The following is a 24,321-nucleotide window of genomic DNA, read 5'->3' as shown; positions in this document are numbered from 1 at the left end:
CACACAGTGCCCTAAAAATGACTGTGCCCAGCAAATAGTGTCCCTGACACCAATAGTGTTGCAAACATAATGCCCCCCCCCCTAAAAAATTGTACTAAGCAGATACTGTGCCGAGGAACCCCCTACAGTATTAGTGTTCCCCAAAGAACCACCATTAATTGTAATTATCTGCCAGAGGGCACTTAATGTTAACAGTGCCCCAATAGTAATAATGCCCCCAATGTGCTCATACTAGTAATCATGCTCCCTTTACCCCCCAGTAATATTAATTCTCCTCATAATGTGTACCATTAAAAAATGCCCCCCTAATGTGTGCCAGTAGAAAAATACCCCTTATAATGTGTGCCAGTGCAAAAAAAAATGCCTCTTATAATGCAGGCCATTGCAAAAAAAATGTTCCCTTACAATGTGTGTCAGTGCAAAAAATGTCCCCTTATAATGCGTGCCAGTGCAAAAAATGTCCCCTTATAATGCGTGCCAGTGCACAAACTGCCCTCCTATAATGTGTGTGGGTGCTCAAAATATCCCCTTAAAATGTGTGCCAGTAGAAAAAAATGCTCTCTTCTGTGTGCCAGTACAAAAATGCCCTCTTTTAGTACCTTCAGTAGAGCTAATGTCCACATAGTGTCCCTTCATAATGTATGCCAGTACAAGAATATGCTCCCTTATGTGCGCCAGTACATAATGCCCCAATTAAGTAGATGCCCCCATAGTGCTCCTTAACCCCCCGCCATCCCACATAGTGTCCCAACAGCATGGTGCCAAATAAAAAACAAATTCAAATACTTAATTCCAAATGGCTGACAGCGATGTGGTGTAGGCCTCTTCCTGAGCGTATAATACTTGGCTCCAGCAGCGCAATGATGATTATGTCATCACACTGTCTGTGCTTGCCTCTGATAGGCTACAGCCACTAGGCAAGGTAACGGCAAGGTAACGGCAAGGTAACGGCAAGGTAGGGAAACATCGCTCCTGTAACCTGCCGCATCATCTAACTGTATTGCCATCCCGAGGAAGGCAATACATAAATGGTGGTGCGCCACTGGCAAGGGTAGCTCTGTGGGCCCCCCTGGCTTAGGGACCCGGTTGCATTTGTGACCTCTGTGACTCATATAGCTACGCCCATGCATAGCTAGACATACAACCTCTGTTCTTGTGATTTGTGTTGGTCTCCTATCAGCATCCCTATTTTGTGGATAGATGTCACATTTGCATCTTGGGACAACCCCTTTATTCTCTCACCTGATGTAATACCCCTTTAGGTACTTGTACAATTTGACAATGTGGCCCTCACATGAGAAAAGGTTGTCCACCCGTATGTACCTCATGGTTGATACCCTTGGCCTTACAACAATCTTATTGTATATGCTTTTCAGTACATTGCATTACGGCATTATTTGGGCACCATTGGTAAAAGGGGCTTATGGGGGACATCAACTGAAGTGATACGCAGGAAATTATTCCAGTTTAGGCTATAATTATGATACAGGATTTAACTCAGAATCAGTACAAGATGTGCAGCTGTAATCTTATTATATAACGAAAAGATCTGAAACAATTAAACATTGCACTTAGAAAAGCAACATAATTTTATAAAAAGGTGTAAAGAATAAAAGCCATGATGTGACAATGACATTTGGTTGATCGGTAGAAATACATTATAAAGCCGAAAGTAATATATGTAAGGTATCAGCTGAGCTGAATAGCTTCCTGGTCCAACCAAATATGAGAAATGGCTGTGGAGCTAATATCCGCAATTATCTACACATTACAATAAAGACAGATTGTTAAGGTGTACTGTAGGAGATTGACAGCTCCTAATATCTCCCAGCCATCATGGATGATCAGAGTCATTGGCCACGGTGATTGCGCACTGAGGAGTATTAAACGCTTCTCTGTGATTGCTTCCCTAATGGCTCTTGTCATCTTGTATGGAATATTTGGATTTCAGTTTGATTTAAAAATTACATTTCAACTCATTCCCTTGTTCTTAATCACCATAAGATTATTTTCTACCCCTCTTTTTACTATTATTCTGTTCCTATTTTAGGTTACCGCCAATGTGCCCCTGATGAGTTTATCTGTGCTGATGGCCGCTGCTTGCTGAATTTCCAGTGGCAATGTGATGGGGACTTTGATTGTCCTGATGGCTCAGATGAAGCTCCACTGAATAGAAAGTGCCTAAATGCAGGTATGAAGCTAAGAGCGTTTTCAGTATTGGTCATGAAAAAAAAAGAAAAAATGGCACGATGAAAAAGATGTTCCATAATTTACTGACATGCCTGACCCCCATATCAGATGGTATTCTAGCTAGCACCTTCACTGGGACCAGTTCTGACCCAATCATTCTCAACATTCTGTTTGATTGAAGGGAAGGGAAATATCCAACCATGATAAAATTTGTGGTTCCGGGCCTTAAAGGGGTTTTCTCATCTCAGACAATGGGGGGCACATCACAAGGATATGCCCCCATTGTGTTATAGATGCGGGTCCCACCGCTGGGACCCGCCCCTATATCTAGATCCGAGCCCTGAAAGTAATGGAGGGCGCACTGCGCATGCGCAGCCGCCTTTCATTCATTTCTATGGGGTCGCTGAAAATAGCCGAGAGCGCAGCACGCTCCCATTCACTTCTATGGGAGAGGCGGGGATTACCGCTTGGTAATATATGCCCCCATTGTCTAAGATGGTAATACCCAGGCCTTTTTTTCTGGCGGAATGCCCCGAAACGGCGTTCTGCCACCTATTTTCTCCGACTCCGCCCCCCTCATGGACGTCCGCCCGCCGCCGCAAACTAACCCAGTACTAAGTTAAGATATGTGAACAAGAGAAATCCTCTGCGATCCTCTCTGTACTCACAAACTCAGTAGCAGGCAGGCCGGGCGGCAGCGTAACTCACTGACCTCACGCGCCTGCTTCATTCATAAAGTGGGAGAAGCAGACGCGTGACGTCAGTGAGTTGCGCTGCCGCCCGGCCTGCCTGCTACTGAGTTTGTGAGTACGGAGAGGGAGAGGATCGCAGAGGATTTCTCTTGTTTAAAATGCCTCTTGCCTACATTAATGCCTCAATATTACAGTGAGCGGGGCCCGGTGTAATAGAATACAGTGACTGCGCCGGGCCCCGCTGCCATTACAACACCAGATGCCGGCCCCTAGACCCTGTATTGGGGATCATTACCTCACAGGGACACTGTTATGGGGGGATATGTGGATGACACATATATAGCATAAGGTGCTATATATGTGTCACCCACAGATCCCCCCCCCACAACAGTGCCATCCACAGAGCCCCACAACAGTGCCATCCACAGAGCCCCCATAACAGTGCCATCTACAGAGCCCCCATAACAGTGCCATCCACAGAGCCCCCATAACAGTGCAATCCACAGACCACCATTAGTTCAAAACCCACCAAAAGCACACCTTTTGGTTCAAAATATTTTTTAATTTGGCTATTTCCCACCCCTCTTGTAATTGTTCCGCTACTTGTGGGCTGCGCGGGCATGAGTTCAGTCACTTCGATGTGCAATGCTGTCCTGCAGCGCGTGACCCCCCCAAATTTTACTTGCATCCCTGTTCTCTAAAGGGCCAATTTTAGGGGGCGGTCCTAGGGGTGGGTAGGGGCGTGGCCAGGGGAGGGGGGGTGAGTTCCACCACCTTTTCTCTGAGAAAAAAAGCCCTGGTAATACCCCTTTAACATAGGTTGTACTATGTTGTATGTTTCTAATGAATAATATATCAGTATGCAAGTTATCTGTAGCAAACCTAGCCTTTGGAGAAGATTCAATGAAAACCATTTTGTATATAAATCTGCAGCACAATGTTGTGATTGAAAGGTCTGGGACTTTTCTGGCATTTAGCTAAGATATGCCATAAATGATTGGAGTGGGTCCCAGAGGTGGGACCAGAACCTATGTCCATAATCAGTCCTGGAAGTTATCGGAGAGGACACTTTGCATGAGCATCATCTTCTCTTTCACTGCTTTGAGACTTTCGAAAAATAGCCACAAAAACCCTCTAGACTATTTAACAAGACTAAATAAGAATAAATTTAGAGCCATTATGGAACTTACTAAATAGCTAGTGCTTGGCTATTTTTGGAAGTCCCATAATGTTGAATGCAGGGCGGCTGCATGTGTGTGGCTTGCTAACCCTTCGTTTTAGGGCCCCTTTATGGAAATAGGTGTAGGTCTCACCTCTGGGACCTTCTCCTATATAATATTTACCTCTCTAACCCAGCAGATGTCACTTCCTTGCTCTCCATAATCCAAGCATGTCTGTCATCTATATCTTCATTCTTCTCTTCCCGCTTCCTAAAACTCAACATGGAGAAAACTAAATTAATCATCTTTTCCACATGTCACTCCCCCCCCCCCCCCATCAGACATATCCATTAGCGTTAACAGCACCATACTTTCTCCAGTCTCACAGGTCCGATGCCTGGGGATAATATTTGTTTCCGCTCTGCCCTTCAAGCCACCCACTGAAACACTTACCTCCACCTGCCCCTTTTAACTCAAGAATATGTCTCATATTCACTCCTTCCTAGTGAGTCAACTAAAAGGAACGAAATTCAGCTTTGCAGAAAATCAAATTTATCCTGGAATTCGGATCAAAGTCCAATTTGTGGACTTAGATTAGCTTAATAATAATAATATTAATAATGATTTATTACATATTCTGTCGATATGCCAAGGGACATTCTTGAGGATGCTACAAAGCCTATCAGTGCTGGCCATTATCTGTAAAACCAGAGTTTATTTATCTATCTTTTAAATATAATTTTACAAAACAATTAGGAATAGCTTAGTACATTCAACAAGCTTTACAATATGTTGGTGGGCTAATTAATCAACTGTCCTCATACAAGTATATTTATGTTGATATTATCTGTTGAGTTGCCACCCTCAAATGGTCCACTACTAAATTAAACTCTCAATCCTCGATTACCCTACGTACTAAGATTCGTCTCGTGTGGGGTAGGAAAGACATGTTCTGCCTAACTCTCTTACACATCCAACATTATGTTCTCCAATTCTATAACTAAATGATTTTTCTTAGAAACGCTTGGTCATTAAGACGTAATAAGTAAAAAAAAAATGCTTTTCAGGCCAGTAATTTCTGTTATGCTTCCATCACTTTAGACTGTTTTGTGAGGCCCACAATTACCTGAGAGCAATTTGGCTTTGCAGTTCTTCAATGAGCTCCGTTTAAAGCCTCTATCGAGACTCGTGGAATGGAAATAAAGAATCATTTTTTAATAACTTAATAATCAGACTTCATAATTGAGTCTCGTGCAGTGTTTAAGTTCTGAATGCTAATGCCGGTATTTTCTTTAGACTTTTTTGCTCTTCTTTGTTTCCAGAACAGTCGTGCAACAGCTCATCTTTTATATGTAAAAATGGAAAGTGTGTACCTGAGGGAGTTCTTTGTGACACCACAGATGACTGTGGAGATGGATCTGATGAGAGAGGCTGCCATTTAAATGAATGTTTAAGTAAAAGAGTCAGTGGTTGTTCCCAAGACTGTCAAGATCTCCCAGTTGGATACAAGGTTAGTAGTCAATATTTATAACATTATGTTTGAAGAACACATAGGAATGAATTATTCATGGGATTCATTTGCTTTCGGGGAAACCAATGTCCTTTTTTTATCTTATGGGCGTATGAGCGGCAGTGTACTTCTTGTATAAAATATCTGTTATCTTAAACATGACAGCTCTGAGAACAATACTAGATTAGGTTCTTGAGCTACATTGACTAAATAACCAATGTCTGTCAATCTTGAAATATATGCTAGTCCAGAATAGGCCTATAGATAAAGGAAAATCTCTACCCTAGTGGTCACATGTATTATTTATAATATACTTGTATTGTCCATTATTTATATTCCACAGTGCTGTGCATGCAATGCAATCACTAAAAACATGTTTGATGCACATTCAAGTTCATAAAGATGTATATATATATATATATATATATATATATATATATCAAGTTTAAAAATGGGGTAGCACTCCTCAAGCAATGCAGTCTGGGTGCCAGTGGTCAACCCTTGATCATGGGTGTATTAATACACTGAAGATATCCAGGGCACTCCTCAGAAGCTGAACGTCAGTCTGTGCGCATATGCCCACTGTGTAGCGCACGGACTAATGTTTAGCATCTGAGGAGTGCCCTGGATTTCTTCAGTGTATATATATATATATATATAAATAAGTTGGAAAGTTGAAGCTTGAATCTCGAAAACTAAATGTGAATACTTTTATATAAACCTCTGTTTCTGTATAGCCATAAAGTTTGCACAAGGTTTTTGTAAAAAGACTCATGAGAAGGAAAAAAAAATACCATTACTTACCTATTACAACTCTTGACTCTCCTGGCCCTCCACTCTTGTGTTCCCTACTGCTTCTGCAGCAATGAGGTCACATCCTTCATGTGTCCACTGCACCCATTTACTGGCGTGAGCAGTCATGTGACTACTTCTTCTCACAAGTCTACAAGTCTCACAAGTCTACTTTACTTCTTGCCATTTCACTGAGGAGATTAGCAACAGTGAGTTCCATGTATTCTACAGTCACACAAAAGTCAATATAATTTTGTATATTGGACCTTATAAAATATTAACCTCTCCAACTGAATTAGGTGTAAGACTCTACCTTCTTGAATAGATTCCTTAGTATATGGAAGAGGACTTTTAAGCAAGACTATGGTTCTATTAACCTCTGCCTAACTGGCATAAAAACCATCCTGAAAAAGTTCACCTCCACACTTTGGTGGCTGGCCTTATGATAATACACTACTAGTGGGAATTGCACTCCAAGTATGGTAGTCCAGACACCTCTAGCGGCTTATCTTCTGGGAGAACAAAGGGATCAGTATTAAATAAATACTCAGGGTCAGGAGGTCAATAGTCGTGGCCCAGTGTATAATTACTCAGAGGTGTCATCAAATTTAACTATTGAACTGAGTGTGCCTTGGTGTAGTTATTTAAAACATAACTTTTATTTAATTTAATTTTTAGAATACTGTGACACTATACTAAAACAATGCTGGTGTTGCACTGCTTTATTGGAAGTGTGTCAAGCGTAACTAGCAGCTCTGATATCATTGGTCAAGTGGCAATTTGCATTCAAAATGCCATCAATAAAATGCACCTGTGTTCGTTGTCCATAACATACGCCTGCCCATACCATAACCTCACCGCCACCATGTGCCACTCGATCCACAACGTTGATGTCAGCAAACCACAGCCATCTGCCCTGAACAGTGAAAACCGAGACTCATCCGTGAACAGAACGCCTCTCCAACATGCCAGTGAGCATTTGCCCACTAATGTCTGTTACAACGACGAACTGCAGTCAGGTCCAGACCCCGATTAGGACTACGATGAGCTTCCCTGAGATGGTTTCTGACAGTTTGTGCAGAAATACTTTGGTTATGCAAACCGATGGTTGCTGCAGCTGTCCGGGCGGCTGGTCTCAGACGATCATGGAGGTGAACATGCTGGATGTGGAGGTCCTGGGCTGGTGTGGTTACACAAGGTATGCGGTTGTGAGGCCGGTTGGATGTACTGCCAAATTCTCTGAAACACCTTTGGAGACGTCTTACGGTAGAGAAATGAGCATTTATTGCACAGGCAACAGCTCTGGTAGACATTCTGCAGTCAGCATGCCAATTGCACGCTCCCTCAAACGTTGCGACATCTGTGGCATTGTGCTGTGTGATTAAACTGCACATTTCAGAGTGGTCTTTTATTGTGGGCAGTCTAAGGCACACCTGTGCAATATTCATGCTATCTAATCAGCACCTTGATATGCCACACCTGTGAGGTGGGACGGATTATCTGGGCAAAGGAGAAGTGCTCACTAACACAGATTTAGACAGATTTGGGAACAATATTTGAGAGTATTGGGTCTTTTGTGTATGTAGAAAATGTTTCAGATCTTTGAGTTCAGCTCATTCAACATGGGAGCAAAACCATAAGTGTTGTGTTTATATTTTTGCTCAGTGTATACAATGAGATACTAGTAAAAGTTGCCGTAACTGCTCTTTTTTCCAAGTACTTACTGTGCATTTGAAGCAGACAACTCAGAACTTTGTCTTGCCTGGATTTAGGTTGATACAGTACTTAGAATTACAAAGCTGCAATGCTGAGCCATAAGCCTCTCAATAGTCTCTTACAGTCATTTGCTCTTTAAGTATTTGCCCCTCCATCCTTCGACTCCCAACAGAATGCTTTTAAAGGTTACGTCTTATCCTGAAGAGCTGATTCACTGTGTAACCAATTGGGAAACAAAATCAAAATGATGAAAACCTGTGAGGCCGTAACAAATCATTCAACGTCACTCTGGGTTTTGTGCCGGCTGTGGTGTTCAGCTTGCCGAAGGCTCTGTCTTATTTGTGTTCAAATGTCATATTGTCTGAGTTACAAAATAAACCAATTGAGCCAAACCAGCTTATTTTACTCTAACAATATTTATTTTATTTTTGTATAAATAAAGTTTGAAAACTATCAGTGGTAGTGATAATTTTTTTGCAGTATGACATGGAGTCAGCCATAAAAATGCCACATTGATATTTTATGATGTAATGAGGGAGGTAACCTGCAGTTTCAATCTGCTCTTTGAAGTTGAAGGGTATGTACACTTTTGCAACAGGAATTTTTTGCTCCAGTTCATTGGCCTTAGGTCTATGGCCCATCAGATCGCAGCATTAATGAATCTTTTTTTTTTTTTTTAAACTAACTTTGTAATAGTTTTGATGGGAAAGTTACTGCCGTTTTCCAACAAGAGGTCCTATGGATATAGAAGGCAATCAAACCCGTTCTGATGTTTGATCCTGCACAAAATTAAGAATATGCATTTTGCTTCACCAAATTCAGTTTTTATTAAGCAAGTTCCTCCTATATACATTCCTTTCATTAAATGGGTCTATTTACTTTGGAAAACATTTATAATTAACAGGTTTTTTTTAATTAAAAGTGTGTATAGAGTTAAAAAAAACGAAACAACTGTCTTGTGTATGCAGCTCCTTGCTGGAGCTATGTGTCTCCATGGTAACAGACTACATGCAAACCTTGTGTAGTCTGATGTAGTAATGTGTTAGTTCACTCCCTCTAACCCCTCTTATCAAGTCTGCAGGACTGTTACAATGAAGGGGATGAGTACAAGGCTGCAGGATTAGACTACACATAGTTTGTTACTCTGTAATCATAGAGACACAAAGCTCTGCATTTGAAATAGATACACTAAAGAGTACAATTTATTAATTAGGACTGTTTACAAAGTTGCTTCTTTTTTTCTAGATGCACAGCACACATTAGTTACAAAAGTTTACATACACTTATTATTATTATTATTATTTTGTAGCATACACTTAGAAGGTGTATGTAAAGCTGAGTTAAAGCAAAGCACATTATTTCACATGCCTGTGTAAGAGCATTACCTGTGCACAGCTATAAAGATTCAATATACAGAAATAAAAGGATAAAACCCTATTTACTGGGCCACCTTGCAGCACCATATTGCTGCCTCAGACATTATCTAAAGCAGGTTGTAAAGCAGACATGATGATAGATTCAGATGCTAAAATGGGTTCACTGCATTTATTTTGTCTTATAAAATCTACTTAGCTTAAAGTGAATGGAGTACGGCACAGCTCCGCCACTGCTACTAATGTAAAAATATTAAATTACTTGAGCAATGTCAACCAGTTATCAGAAATAACTTTCTTTAGAGCTGTAAGGTGGCAGCATGCTAGGGTCTCTATAATGACCACAATATCTGGGCTACCCAATGGTTCTGCAAAATAGAACTTAACAGGAAAGGTAGATATACAGTATGTTTATATAAATAGGTTTATCATTTTGTTTTGCATTTTTTGTATGAATATCATTATTTTGTATACTATATAATATATGATGTTAGATGATGTAATAGATAGATAGAAAGAAAGAAAGAAAGAAAGGTAGTAGTGTTGGGCGAGCATGCTCGGCCGAACACCATTTTGACTTGACTGCGTGTGCTCGAGCGCGATGCTCGAGTCTTCTCCCCGCACGTTTGTTGGCTGCCAAGCAGCCAATAAAAGTGCAGGGAAGTACTGGCACTCACTGTAATGTTGTAGCCATGTTGGTTACTGGCATTACAGTGATTGGCTGGATGGAAAGCATCATCGGGTGCTATATAGCACCCAATGACACATTGCTTGGCTCAGTCTTAGGCAGGTCAAGCTGCAGCAGAAGGGAGAGATAGTGTAGGGACAGGAATATTTTATTTTATTTTTTTAAGCAGGGCTTAGTCTTGAAAGGTGTTAGAGACCCAAAAGTCCTTTTAAGGACTATTGTTTTATCTGGCTGAAATATATATTATTAGCGAAACCTGCGCTAAATTGGGTGCAATTGTTTATCCGCTGATAACAGCGACACAACCTCTGCTACATCTGTTGTGTTACATTTGCACATACTAAATATCTGTGACATTCAGTGCAATTGTTTGGCCGCTGCTGACAGCGACATTACCTGCACCACATCTCCTGTATAACATTTGCGCATCCTAAATATCAGTGACATTCAGTTTAATGCATTTGCAATATACTTACACAGCCTGCGCTACTGTACATGACCTACTTGCAACCATATATACCATTTAATATGCTCAAGGCGAGCAGAAAGGGAAGTGGCCGTGCTGCTCATGGTGCATGTAGAGGCTGTGGCCCTGGGCGCGGTGAAACTGAGCCTGTTGCCAGAGCACAAGAAACACACTCATCCACGATACCTACTTCATGTTACAGTTTGCAGGGCAGCGCAGGACACCACTCTCGAAGTCACACCAGTGCAACCAGGTGGTCAGTTGGATTGCAGCAGATAATGCTTCCAGCCGGTTAAGCATCACCCTGTCTTCCACAAAGTCCAGTCTCAATAGCCAAAAGTCTGGTCAACAGAATCCTCACCCTGATCCTCCTTCCTCCCACCATGGAGAGTCTTGGCAAACAATTGATCCTACACTCGGATATTCCGAGTAGCTATTTTCATTGCCATTCCTTGAATTGGGCCTCTCGCCAAGCCCACTTGAAGAGGGACATTAGGAAATCTTGTGCACTGATCCACAGTCAGAAGAAGATGATGGTGGGGAATGGAAATTAGTGTTTCACGAGGTAGATGATGATGATGATGATGAGACACAGTTGCCAATCAGTAAATGGCAATTAGTGTCTCAAGAGGTTGAGGATGAGACACAGCTGTCAAAAGGTGAGGTTATTATTAGGTCATAAGTCAGGAGGATGACCAGAGTGAGTAAGTGGAAGAGGAGGTGGTACATGATGAAATCACTGACCCAACCTTAGAAGGTGGCAAGCCGAGTGACAACAGCAGTACAAAGGGGGAGGGATCCACAGCAACACAACAGGCTGGAAGAGGCAGTGGTGTTGCAAAAGGGAGAAGGCGGGCCACATTAAACAGGCCCGCAACTGTTCCCCAGAGCATCCCCTTGCAGCAACCTCCTTTGCCAACTGGTAGGTGTTCCGCAATCTGGCGCTTTTTTTAGGAAAGTGCGGACGATAAAATAATTGTAATTTAAAACCTGTGCCGTACCAAAATGAGCAGGGACATGAACACTAGCAACCTCACCACCGCCAACATGATCCGCCACATGCCATAAAAACGCCTGCGTCCACAGGATTGCACAGGTGCTACTGACGCCAACGACTGCTGGCCCTACTTCCATCAGTATTTCCGCCACCACCTACATTATTGGCTGCAACCCCCCCTTTTACTCCTCCACTTCCACCTCTGAATTCTTATCTCACCAGTCAGCCATAAGTCAGTAGCTGGAAGCAGTGTAGCACTGCAGTGGGGAAGCGGCAACAGGCCGTGCTGAAACTAATTTGCTTAGGCAACAAACAGCACACCGCCACAAAGCTACAAGGGACCAGACTGAGCTGTGGCTCTCGCCACTTAACCTACAACCAGGCATTGTTGTGTCTGATAATAGCCGTAACTTGGTGACGGCTTTGGAGCTCAGCAAACTCACACACATACCATGCCTAGCCCACGTGTTCAACTTAGTGGTTCAGCGGTTTCTCAAAACCTACCCAAATTTGCCTGAGCTACTGCTGAAGGTGTACCGCGTGTGTGCCCATTTCCAAAAGTCATCTACAGCTGCCGCCGGTCTGGCAATGCTGCAGCAGCACTTGCAATTGTCAGCTCACCGATTGGAGAAGCCAAGCTTGAAAAGAGGTGGGGGGGTTAGACATCTATTGTCTTGACACCTTTTTTTGGGAAGTCTTTATCACCTACTGACTCCAATTAGGATAATGGAATCAACACCTTTGACCCAATGCTGGGTATAATTACCAGATGTTGATTCAGTTACATATTTATTCCCAGAGAATTCTTGTACAGTCACTCAGAATTGAGAAATCTCATTGGAAGTACGAGTGAAACGTTTTCAAGAAATCTACAGTATGTCCAGTTGCCTTGATTTATTCTTTACAGATATGAACATAAAGGCACTTTAAATGTGGCTTTTAAGGTGTATTGAATACACTGTATTCCCATGCACCCCTTCCACCACAAAAAAGGGCATATGGTTCAATCTTCCTTTTCTCGTCCTCATCGTCCTCCTCCATCATATCAACATGCCTTTTAGTCTGCCCTCGCTCCTAATGTTTTAGAGGGTCATCAGCAGGCCCTTGCCAATAATATTTTAGATGGTCAGATCAGCAGCAGGCCCTCGCCGCTAATGTTTTTGAGGGTCACCAGCAGGCCATCAATCATGATTTTTCAAGGGTGTATGATGCCCTCCTTTATGTGTAATAATTGGTGTATTAGAGTGCCCTTTCCTTGTAATTTTTGGCAGCCCTTTCACTTAGTGCATAGAGTGTAGGAGTCCCACTACCTGAACAATTGTACCACAATGTGAATGAGGCCCTCCTTTATGTGATATACAGCTTGTATCGGAGCGCCTCTTCCTTGTAATTTTTGGCAGCACTTGCACTTTATATACAAGTAAATATACAGGAAAGAATGTTTCCTAACAACTTTTCCTTTAAAATCGATTTTATCTTTTGTGCGTATTATTGTCAGTCTGTAAAAGTGGCGTACTACTCGGACAACATCGTTCCCAGCAGTGACCTGGGAGTCCACAATGCATCCAGTCATCCTCCCCATGCTGTTCCCGAACCATTTTGGTGGTGTTTAAATCAATTTCTGACCTTTTCCTATGAACCAGACACCCTCGCCTCTTCAGAGCAGGGGGTGCCTGGTTTAATGCTTGGGTTCTCCAATTGACTTCCATTATACTCGGGTGCTCGGTAGAGCACCCAAGCATCCCGAGGTGTTCTACTCGAGCACCCGAGCACTTTGGTGCTCGATCAACACTAATAGATAGATAGATAGACAGATAAATATGAGATAAATAGATCTAGAGATAGATAGATAGAATAGGAGAGAGTTGAAACATTGCATGAACATGGAGGAATTTAAAAAAAAAACACAATTTTTGAGTGATGTGACTTTGTTCTTTGATAAATAGGTAGATAGATAGACATGAGATAGAGATAAAGCTTCATTATACATAGGCCAAGGAAAAAAATAAAGTTACTATAGTTATTATAGATTTTATCGTTTTGTGTCAACTGCTGTAGTTTATTATTATTATTATTATTATTATTATTTTTATTACTATTATTATTATTATTATAATTATTATTATTATAGGTTTATATTAAGTACAGATTGATGAATAATGTTTAAAGGATCTTTATTTATATCTTTATGCATATTCCTATTTCCCACAGTGCCAGTGCTGGCCTGGATTTCGATTAAAGAATGATGGGAAGACGTGCGTGGACATTGATGAATGTTCAGACGGTTTTCCCTGTAGCCAGCAATGCATCAATACATATGGGACGTACAAGTGCTTGTGTTCAGACGGGTATGAAATACACCCTGAAAATCAAAATGGCTGCAAATCTTTATCAGGTATCACAATGGCATTTATGTACTGACGGATGACAACTGATATTCTGAAAGATAAGGTGTTATTATGTTTTCGTCTCAGCGCTGTCTGTGTTTGTCTGTTTTTTATCTTTTGAAAGATTAGATTGTAATTTCAACAAAACAATTTATAAAAACAAACTCATTTTTTTTTTAAAGTAAAGTTATTTGAAACCAGGTCCAGTCTTATATTGGATGGTGCTTTGTGTGGTGCCTTCTGTTGACCTACTGTCATAATGTAATATAATATTGTAAAAGTAATAATACCAGACAGTAGCTAATTATAATCGCCGTATGGTTCCAAAACAACAGTGTCAGTGTAGCAGCATGACACATTATATAAATACCACCAAACAGTGCTCAAATAATACCCACTGTGCCCAAATAACATAATGTAATAACAATAAGACACAATGTCTAAATATGAATTCAGTTTTGAGATTTTTAGCAGCTAAAGTTTTGGGTGCAAGCAATCTTAAGAGCTCCCTCCAGCATGTGCACCTAAGACACCCAGTATAACTGCCTGGGTCAGAAACTCCAAAGCTCAACCCTGGTAGAGAATAGCATTGCACGTTTTTCCAAGGTTATAATTGATCATATGTACCAACTATGTCCCCAAGAGAACCTTTTGGTGACGGCTACATGGATCACTCTACTGTTTACACAGCCCAGGCCACGTGCACAAAAACTAGTGAAAAGTTTCAGTGTTACCCATCAGATCACTCCTTTGTTATATACAATATTGTATGCATAGATTATGATAGAATCTGATTGGATACCATGTGCCTTAGTGAGAGTTTTGGCTGTGCTAGTTGTAATGTATGAACTTAATTGTTTCTATGAGGAGATACATGGAATTCTGATTGTTTCAGGTAAATGTATTTATTTACTTATTTTAGGGAGGTCTATTTTTAATATAATCTTTTTTTTATTTCAATTACATTTTAAGCAGGTTCCTCTTCTGCAGTCATTAATAAAAGGGGTTTTCTGAGATTTTGATATTGATGGCCTATTGTCAGGATAGGTCATCAATATCTGACCAATGGTGGTCCAACTACTGGGACCTCTACCGATCAGCTGTGTGAAAAGTCAATGGTGGCCAGTGATTAGTGTTGAGCGCGAATATTCGAATTGCGAATATTTTTCTCGAACATCGCGATTTCGAGATTTCGCGAATATTTAGAATATAGTGCTATATATTCGCGAAATCGAATATTTGTTTTTTTTTGTTTTTTTTAAATGCTCCATTCAGTGCCTGTTGTCGTGCTCACGGAGCGTCCCCATCACCATGGGGACGCTCCATAGACTATAATGTACTGTCGGATTAGAGTATTACGTTGAAATCAACATTAGATTATTTCGTGTTATATTATTCGCATCGCGATGCGAATAATATAACACGAAATAATCGCATGTTGATTTCTACTTGGTACTGCTATAGTCCATATTCGGCGAATATGGAATATAGCAGTACTATACTTCGAGTTATATTCATCGCATGGCAATTTCAACTGATGGACTATGGCAGTACAAAGTAGAAATCAACATGCGATTATTTCGTGTTATATTATTCGCATCGCAATTTCAGCTTAGCACTACTATGTTCCATATATGTGTATTTTACGAAATCTCGTACTATTGCTCTAACTTCGTCTTTTCGAATATTCATAATATTCTAAAAGACGAAGTTAGAGCAATATTACGAAATTTCGTAAAATACCCATATATATTGTAATTTAGCTAATATAGTGCTATAATAATTTTTTTTTTCTTTAATTTTTTCTTCCCTCTTCTGAACTTAAGTTTTGTAAAATATGTACAATGTTAAAAAAATTAAAATAGCAGTATATTAGCTAAATTACAATATATATGTGTATTTTACGAAATTTATATTCATAATATTCTAAAAGACGAAGTTAGAGCAATAGTACGAAATTTCGCAAAATACACATATATGGAATATAGCAATGCGAAGCTGAAATTGCGATGCGAATAATATAACACGAAATAATCGCATGTTGATTTCTACTTTGTACTGCCATAGTCCATCAGTTGAAATTGCCATGCGATGAATATAACTCGAAGTATAGTACTGCTATATTCCATATTCGCCGAATATGAACTATAGCAGTACAAAGTAGAAATCAACATGCGATTATTTTGTGTTATATTATTCGCATTGCGATTTCAGCTTAGCACTGCTATATTCCATATATGTGTATTTTGCGAAATTTCGTACTATTGGTCTAACTTCGTCTTTTAGAATATTCGTCATATTCTAAAATACGAAGTTAGAGCAATATTACGAAATTTCGTAAAATACACATATATATTGTAATTTAGCTAATATACTGCTATTTTAATTTTTTTAACAGTGTACATATTTTACAAAACTTAAGTTCAGAAGAGGGAAGAAAAAATTAAAGAAAAAAAAAATTATTATAGCACTATATTAGCTAAATTACAATATATATGTGTATTTTACGAAATTTCGTAATATTGCTCTAACTTCGTCTTTTAGAATATAACGAATATTCGAAAAGACGAAGTTAGAGCAATAGTTCGAAATTTCGTAAAATACCATTGACTGATACTGTTATACTAGAAAAAAGATTTTTTTCGCAACATGCGATTAAATTAATCGCATATTATTCGCGAAAATTTTTATAATTACGAATATTCGATTTCGACGAATATGACACGAATATTCACTCGAATATTCGCGAAATATCGCGAAATCGAATATGGCACCTCCCGCTCATCACTACCAGTGATGTCATGTTTATTGGTCACATGATCTAGGCATATATATATATATATATATATATATTTTTTACATATAGTCTACCAACTACTAAACGCCTTTCTTTTACATGTGCACGCCTTATTTGAAATGTAACTTTTATTTCAATCTTTTAGACTCATTTGTTGAGAGGAAGTTTAAAAGTATCAGTGGTTATCGCAGTAATGGTTCATTCAGACGACCGTATGAATGAATCCGCATCCATTCCAGTAATTTTGCGGAACAGGTTCGGACCCATTCATTTCAATGGGGCCGCAAAAGATGCGGACAGCATACTGTGTGCAGTCTGAAAATTGCAGAATGCACGCGGTCTGTAACCGTGTTTTGCAGATACTCAAATTGTGGATCCACAACGAACTACGGCCGTCTGAACCCTAAGCCCTAAGTTTCTAAGTACTAACAATGTAACCACCGCTGCGATATCTCTGCAGCGGTGTATGTTGGTAATATAGCTGCACCCAATGCCCTGAAGAGGCTAGTGCTCCGGCGAACCATATGGGGACGTAGTGTTTGTTTTTAGCTTAGTATAGGGGTGCAGTGTGCACACGCTTCTGCACTGCACACAGCAATATCACAACGTACTATGTCTTTGCAGCAGTGGGAACAGAGAGATGGCTGCCTATGCACAACTTCTATGGTAGCACTCAAAATAGCTGAGAGTGCATAATTATTTATTTCCAGAACTTCCATAGAAGTGAGTGGAGAGAGCCAGGGATGAGTGGTCACCTCTCCATTCCCAGCAGCATGAGACAGGGCCCTGTTATCAAGATAGGTGCCTGTTCCAAAAGTGGTACACAAAAATTGTAAGAAATTTGGTCATAAATTTTGCACATATTTAGTTCAGTTGCTAAAGTGAAATGTAATTTTTTCTTGAGTTTAGCGGAAGACCCTTTCCTCCTCCTCGCTGATCACCATGAAATACGAAGAATGAGCACGGATGGATCTAATTACACTATGCTAAAGCAGGTTAGATGTTTAGCAATGTCACCATATGTCTCCATATTCAGATATGACGTTCATATTTAGGTGTGCAATTAATTGTTTGGATTCAAAAGAGATGTAGCGGGGCTGATTCTGTCATTTACATCTTTGAGGCTACATAGGAGCCTCTATCCTCAATGACTATCATTTCCACTGTTTTCCTGATCCTCAAAACTGTTTACCTCCTTCCTTGCTCTGGATACCATTACCTAGTGTCTCTCCTTCCCATCACCACGTAGGCTCCTATTCCTTGTAGTCTGGGCTAAAATCTTAACATCTGGCCTAGATCCCTCTGTTCTTTTTATCTGAGGTCCCTCCTGACCAATGATGGTGGAATAATAATGGCTTGTAACAGTTCATAATAATACTTCACATATTTAATGTAACCACATTTCTTTGGACTGTGCACCATGATAATTCTCCACGTTCATGGGTAATATCTAGAAATCCTATGGAGGTTCCTAAAATAGGAAAATATACTTTTTAATATAAGTTACTTACATTTAAAATTCTTACCTAGTCTCTCTCCATAAGTAGCAACTGGCCACCATATTCATATAATATATATTTTTAAAGGCATTGTTTTAACGTGAATTCTGAGATGCGGAAATAAGATACACTTACACAGGCTAGGTGAATAAAAACATTTACTAAGTGTGATTAAATACATAAAAAATAAAACAGACAAACAACTCTTATTGATAGTAAAAGCAATCACTATGACCTGTGTTCACTGAGTAGGCTCCTGTCGGCAGTCCTGGCGGGGCACAGTCGCATAGCCCACAATCTTCTCAACTGTCCTAGCAGTGCACAGGCCCATAGACGACATCCAGTCATGGTAGGATACAAAAGAGGGAGTATTTTGGCATCCTTCCTTATGGATGCTTGATAACTGCTTGAAGCTCATTGTTAAGGCACAAAAAGGTATACTTCCTGGCTCCCCTGAGATGGTTCCCAGTGTGCAGTAGGCATGTCCTTTGAGTTAGCCACTCTGGAACCACGGCTTTGTAACTGTTAACTATCTATTCATAACTCACTACATTACAAGAAGAATATTACATTGAAAGGTAATATAATAATTAAAGGGGAGATAACCAATCAATACTTAATTAAAAATACCCTGACAACACAGCACCTTCACAGAGTTTTTCTTTTCATACATTTTACTTGCAGTACCCTGTCTGACCACATGCTGTGCTGTTCAAGCACTACAGGGCTCCACCTAGTGGTTAGTGTTCAACTGCTTATATTCTACAAAGCACTTTGTGATGTGCTTAACTAAGGTGTCAGAACCTCGCAAATGGAAAAGAACTCCCATTATTAGGTGACAAAAGCTTGCTCCAACTCTACATGTTTTTGTTCACAAATCTATTTATAACTAAAAGCTTTAGATTTTACCAATACTGTGTTTAAATGAAGAAAGGCTTCATTGATTACGTTGCACCGTATGATGTTATTAATGTATTTGTGCCCTTCCATTTACTGGCAGCTTAACAACATTATCAGAATGATTGTATTCTTTGTCAGGGATTAAACAATGCAATTGCAATGGACTTTGATTACAGAGAAGAGGTTGTCTATTGGATTGATTCCAGCAGATCTAACGGAAGCCGTGTTAATCGGATGTTTGTGAACGGCAGCGATGCAAAGGTAAATCCAATACATTCTCACTACAGCATATACGCCATCTTTGTGTTTCATACACATGGCAATATGGCTATTAAAGTTTTATCAGGATGCTGGGCTCTGCACAAAATCCATACGTGTTTGCAATACCCCCCCCCCCCCCTTCCTCCCATATATTATAAGAGAGTTACCAGGACAGGATAAACATATGACAAAATGGAGAACGTAGTCAAAAGTTGATTTACAGCACATTTGTAGACGCTCTAGGTAAATGAAATACACTGTGCTGCACCTAGGTAGGGGTGGTGTTTTCCTCGAGCATTCTGTTAGTGGTTATTTAAAGGGAATGTTCACCTTTTTAACAATTTTTATTGCTTCAAATATTGCATCTAATATAGAAAATATATATTTAAAAAAATCTTCTACCATTTTCTATGAACAGCTATTATGCAGAGCTATTTGTCTCCAAGGCACAGAGACAACAAACACTCCCTTTATCCATTCTCTCTACCTGGACTTCTGCTGTCTCTAGGCGTTCAAGGGGAGGAGGCAAATAAAACGTGATTGCATCATCACACTTAACACATAGTAGCCTGCATCTATGGAGACACATGGAAGAAAGGGATGCAAATGAGCTCTTAACAAGCTCTGCCTCTGATGTCACCAGATGTAAGGCAGCTATCCTATAAGTCAATGTTCAGCTCTTAGAATAAGCCTTGATACATGACTTGGATATTAAATAAGCCAACATCTCTTCTGCAGACAGCTGTCTCAGGGTGATTTCCTCCTCATCAGTGCAGAGCAGAGAGTACTGGCTTTACTGGGTGAGAGGTCTAAGGCTTCATCCACATTTCTGTGTCAGTGACACGTCCGTAAAAAAAAGCGTATGTATTTCTTCCATAAAGATGTCCATGAAGGATCTGTGGTCCATGTGTCAGTTTTTACCATCCGTGTGTCATTTATAATTCACTGATATTGCTCAGCTGAAAATTCATTTCCAAAGAATCTCCTATCAGTCTTCAGTGAAAAACGTACGTACCACGAATGTGATCCATGTTGTGTCCTTAATTTTCACGGACCCATAGACTTCAATGGGCATGCTTGGTCCGCATCACGGATCAAAGTAGTGAATGTCTCCGAGATTTTTCTACTGAACCCACGGTCAGTCAAAAATATTAAAATGTGAACTGACACATTTAAATCAATGGGTACATGTGCTATCTGTATAAAATGCGGACAGGAAAATGGGGACGAGGCCTAAGTCAGGATTTGAGGGGTTCTAGCTCTCCTTGGGGAGAGAGAGCCACATACATTTGTGTAAGAACTGCATTGATTTTTAATTTTAGATGCCAAAGGATAATAAAATATTTTATATAGCTTTTAAAGGTATTGTCCGGAAGTAGAGAAACATAGGTTCCTTTTTCCAAAAAGTGCCAAATCTGTTCCCATGTTGTGTGTGGCCTAGACGCAAACCAATGATTTTTTGAAAAAGAAGCCATGTTTTAATAATCCTAGACCCCTGTTAGCAGGGTACTTATTACATACCTGGGTCTAACTATATTCCACATTATTCTCCTAATGCGGTTGACAAAAACTAACTTGTCTTGACGTTCTTTGTAAAGAAGAGGAGACGCAAATTAGCTCTCGTCAGCTTTCTTTCTGTTGGAAGAGAGCTCGTCTGCATTTTTCCCCTGGGATCTGACCTATAAGACTCTCTATCTCAGCTCTGGTGCTGTCCTCAAAGAGAAACAATACTCAAGAAAATACTTCTCGAGAGGAGGAGCAAATAGTACAAAAAACACCTAAAAGCAGTGTTTGTTTCAGACCAGCTAAATCTATAATGGTTGATTGCACAGTATGCTATAACTATAACTTGAACATGTATAAGTTGACCATAAGTTGTAAATCAGTCAAGCATTTTATAACTTCTGTGAGACGTTTCTAGGACGAAAACTATATAAAGAGATTACAAAAAGGAAAATTGCCTACAAAGATTTGGCTTCCTGTATGGCAACCCTATTTAGGACTTTTGTGTTTCTCTTTAAGGTAGTACATAACACAGCTATACCCAACGCACTGGCCGTGGACTGGATTGGGAAGAATCTCTACTGGTTTGATACAGAGAAGCGGGTTGTTGAAGTGTCCAAGCTTAATGGCTTATACCCCACTATACTTGTTAGCAAAAAGATTAAGTTTCTAAGAGATCTATCACTGGATCCACAAACAAGGTAATGCTTATTGTTTTTCAAAAAGTTGTGTACCCAATACATTTGTTTTTAATAAAAGATAAAATATTTGCAAGCACTTGTGTAACAAAAAAGCGAGTCAATAATTCTTATTCCTGTATGTACAGAATTCCATCTGCCTGCATTCCATGCATACAGCTTAAAGGGACTCGGTCACCATGAAAATCCGGAACAAAGCCTTGTAGGGCTAACTCAGCTGAATGTAATGATACCTTTCAATTAGCAATCTACTTCATTCTGGAGAAAAAAACTATTCCTTTTAATCCATATGCAAATGAGTAGTTAAGTGCACAGAGGTTGCGTCCAAGCCACTCTGTACACCTTTGCTCTATCTGCATCCTCTGTCAGCCCTTCCCTTTCTGTTTTTATAGACAGGTCTAGGTTCTTTCACATCAAAAAAGAAAAGTAAGAGGTGCAGAAGAAGTAAGAGGTGCAATGTTGACCAGAGTGGCTTAGGCAGGGTTAAGTAATGACAGCGCCCTTTCTTGGCTTGGAAACTCTCATGTGGCACTTGTAAGCTCACAGGGGTAACAAGTCTTTGTTTCTCTGCAGTACCATATGTGTTTATCCCCTTCGCTACTAGCGCCATACATATACAGCGCTGGAGAGATGTGTAAACATGGGGCCCGCTCGCACGTGCAGTGGGCACAATGACCGGCAGATCTCTGCTGTTTCAAAGAGCAGAGACCTGCAGCTAATTACCGTGACCAGCAATAATGCAGATCGCGGTAATTAAATGCTTTAGATGCTGTCAGATCTAGGCATTTAAATGCACAAAAACCTTTCTATCAATGCCCCGTGTGGCCAATGGGTGCATCGGTAGCTGCGCTAAACACTTTCAGCCTTGCTGAAGAGGCCGAAAGTGTTCATGCTGCAATTCTTATTTTGGCCACCAGATGGTAGGCCAGGATAAGAAATGAGCAATTAAAAAACATAATTTATAGGCTCATAAATGAGCCACAAAATCATCACAAAAAATGTAGATTTTTTTTTTTTAAAATATATAAAAAAGAAAAAAATATAAAAGTTTAAATCACCACCTTTCCATATAATAAAAAATAAATATACCTAAATAACAATAATTATAAACATCATGGGTATCACTGTGACCGAAAACGGCCATACTATTAAAATAGAAAAAAAAATTCCAATACGGCAAATGGCGTAATGAATAAAATGTTTACAATTATTTTTACACTATTTTGACATAAAGAACCTATACATATGGGTTATCATTGTAATCGTACTGACCCAGAGAATGAAGGTTATGGGTCAGTTTTGACGTAAATGAAACGCCGCGGGGACAAAACCTATAAAAAGGTGGAGGAATTGCATTTTTTATGCCAATTCCACCCCATTAGGACATTTTTTACCACTTGCCACTACATTTTATGGCATAATTAATGGTGGCATTAGAAAGTATAACCTGTCTGACAAAAAATAAGCCCTCATACAGCTATGTGACCATAAATATAAAAAAATTATGGCTCAAGGAAAATAGGGAAGAAAAATAAAAAACGCAAACAAAACCTCTAAGGCCTCTTTCACGCGAGCGTGGCGTGTGAGGGCCTGAAAAGATGCGGGTGCGTTGCGGCAAAATGCGTGATTTTTCCACGTGAGTGCAAAGCGTTTTAATGCGTTTTGCACCCGCGTGAGAAAAATCGGCATGTTTGTTACCCAGACCCAAACCCGGACTTCATCACTAAAGTTTGGGTTTGGGATCGATGTTGTGTAGATTTTATTATTTTCCCTTATAACATGGTTATAAGGGAAAATAATAGCATTCTTAATACAGAATGCAAAGTAAATTAGGGATGGAGGGGTTAAAAAATAAAAAAATAAAGTTAACTTACCTGCTCCATAGCTGCCGGTCTCTGTTCTATCTTCAGGACCTGTCAAAAGACCTGTGGTGGCGTCACTGTGCTCATCACATGGTCCAATCACATGGTTCATCACCATGGTGAGGGACCATGTGATTGGACCATGTGATGTGACGTCACCACAGTTCCTTAGCCGGCAGCTCAACATTACAGAAGAAGACAGAGATCCGCAACTACGCGATCGAGTGGACTCGGTGAGTTATTTATTTTTATTTTTAACCCCTCCATCACTATTTTACTTTGCATTCTGTATTCAGAATGCTATTATTTTCCCTTATAACCATGTTATAAGGGAAAATAATACAGATCGGGTCCCCAGCCCGATTGTCACCTAGCAACCGTGCGTGAAAATCGCACCGCATCCACACTTGCTTGCGGATGCTTGCGATTTTCATGCGGCCCTATTCACTTCTATGGGGCCGGCATTGCGTGAAAAACGCAGAATATAGAGCATGCTGCGATTTTCACGCAACACACAAGTGATGCGTGAAAATCACAGCTCATGTGCATAGCCCCATAGAAATGAATGGGTCCGGATTCAGTGCGGGTGCAATGCGTTCACATCACGCATTGCACCCGCGCGGAATACTCGCCCGTGTGAAAGGGGCCTAAGGGTTAAATGGATTATGTAAAAAATTAAAATCAAACTTCATATAGTACATGGCAATCTCTATCTGAGAAAATTAAAACCAGACCAGCCCTGTACCTTAAATGGATCCATAGATCTTCAATTAATTACTCCAATTGCTCTACTAGATTTCTTTAAAGCCGGTAGAACTAAGGGTGTAGCC

The 24,321-nt window shown here is 40.1% G+C and overlaps 1 protein-coding gene across 1 annotated transcript in view; it reads left to right on the top strand.

Moving 5' to 3' along the window:
• LRP1B (LDL receptor related protein 1B) overlaps positions 1-24,321 on the top strand; it is a 1,294,122-nt gene that overhangs the window by 1,078,279 nt on the left and 191,522 nt on the right. Inside the window, 6 exon segments of the mRNA XM_044303104.1 lie at positions 2,051-2,191; positions 5,365-5,552; positions 13,796-13,979; positions 17,678-17,763; positions 19,306-19,428; positions 21,451-21,632. Coding sequence (XP_044159039.1) covers positions 2,051-2,191; positions 5,365-5,552; positions 13,796-13,979; positions 17,678-17,763; positions 19,306-19,428; positions 21,451-21,632 — 904 coding nt within the window.

Source organism: Bufo gargarizans, chromosome 8, assembly GCF_014858855.1.
Source record: "Bufo gargarizans isolate SCDJY-AF-19 chromosome 8, ASM1485885v1, whole genome shotgun sequence".
In the NCBI taxonomy this organism is placed as follows: Eukaryota; Metazoa; Chordata; class Amphibia; order Anura; family Bufonidae; genus Bufo; species Bufo gargarizans.
This window is presented reverse-complemented; position numbering and strand designations above follow the sequence as displayed.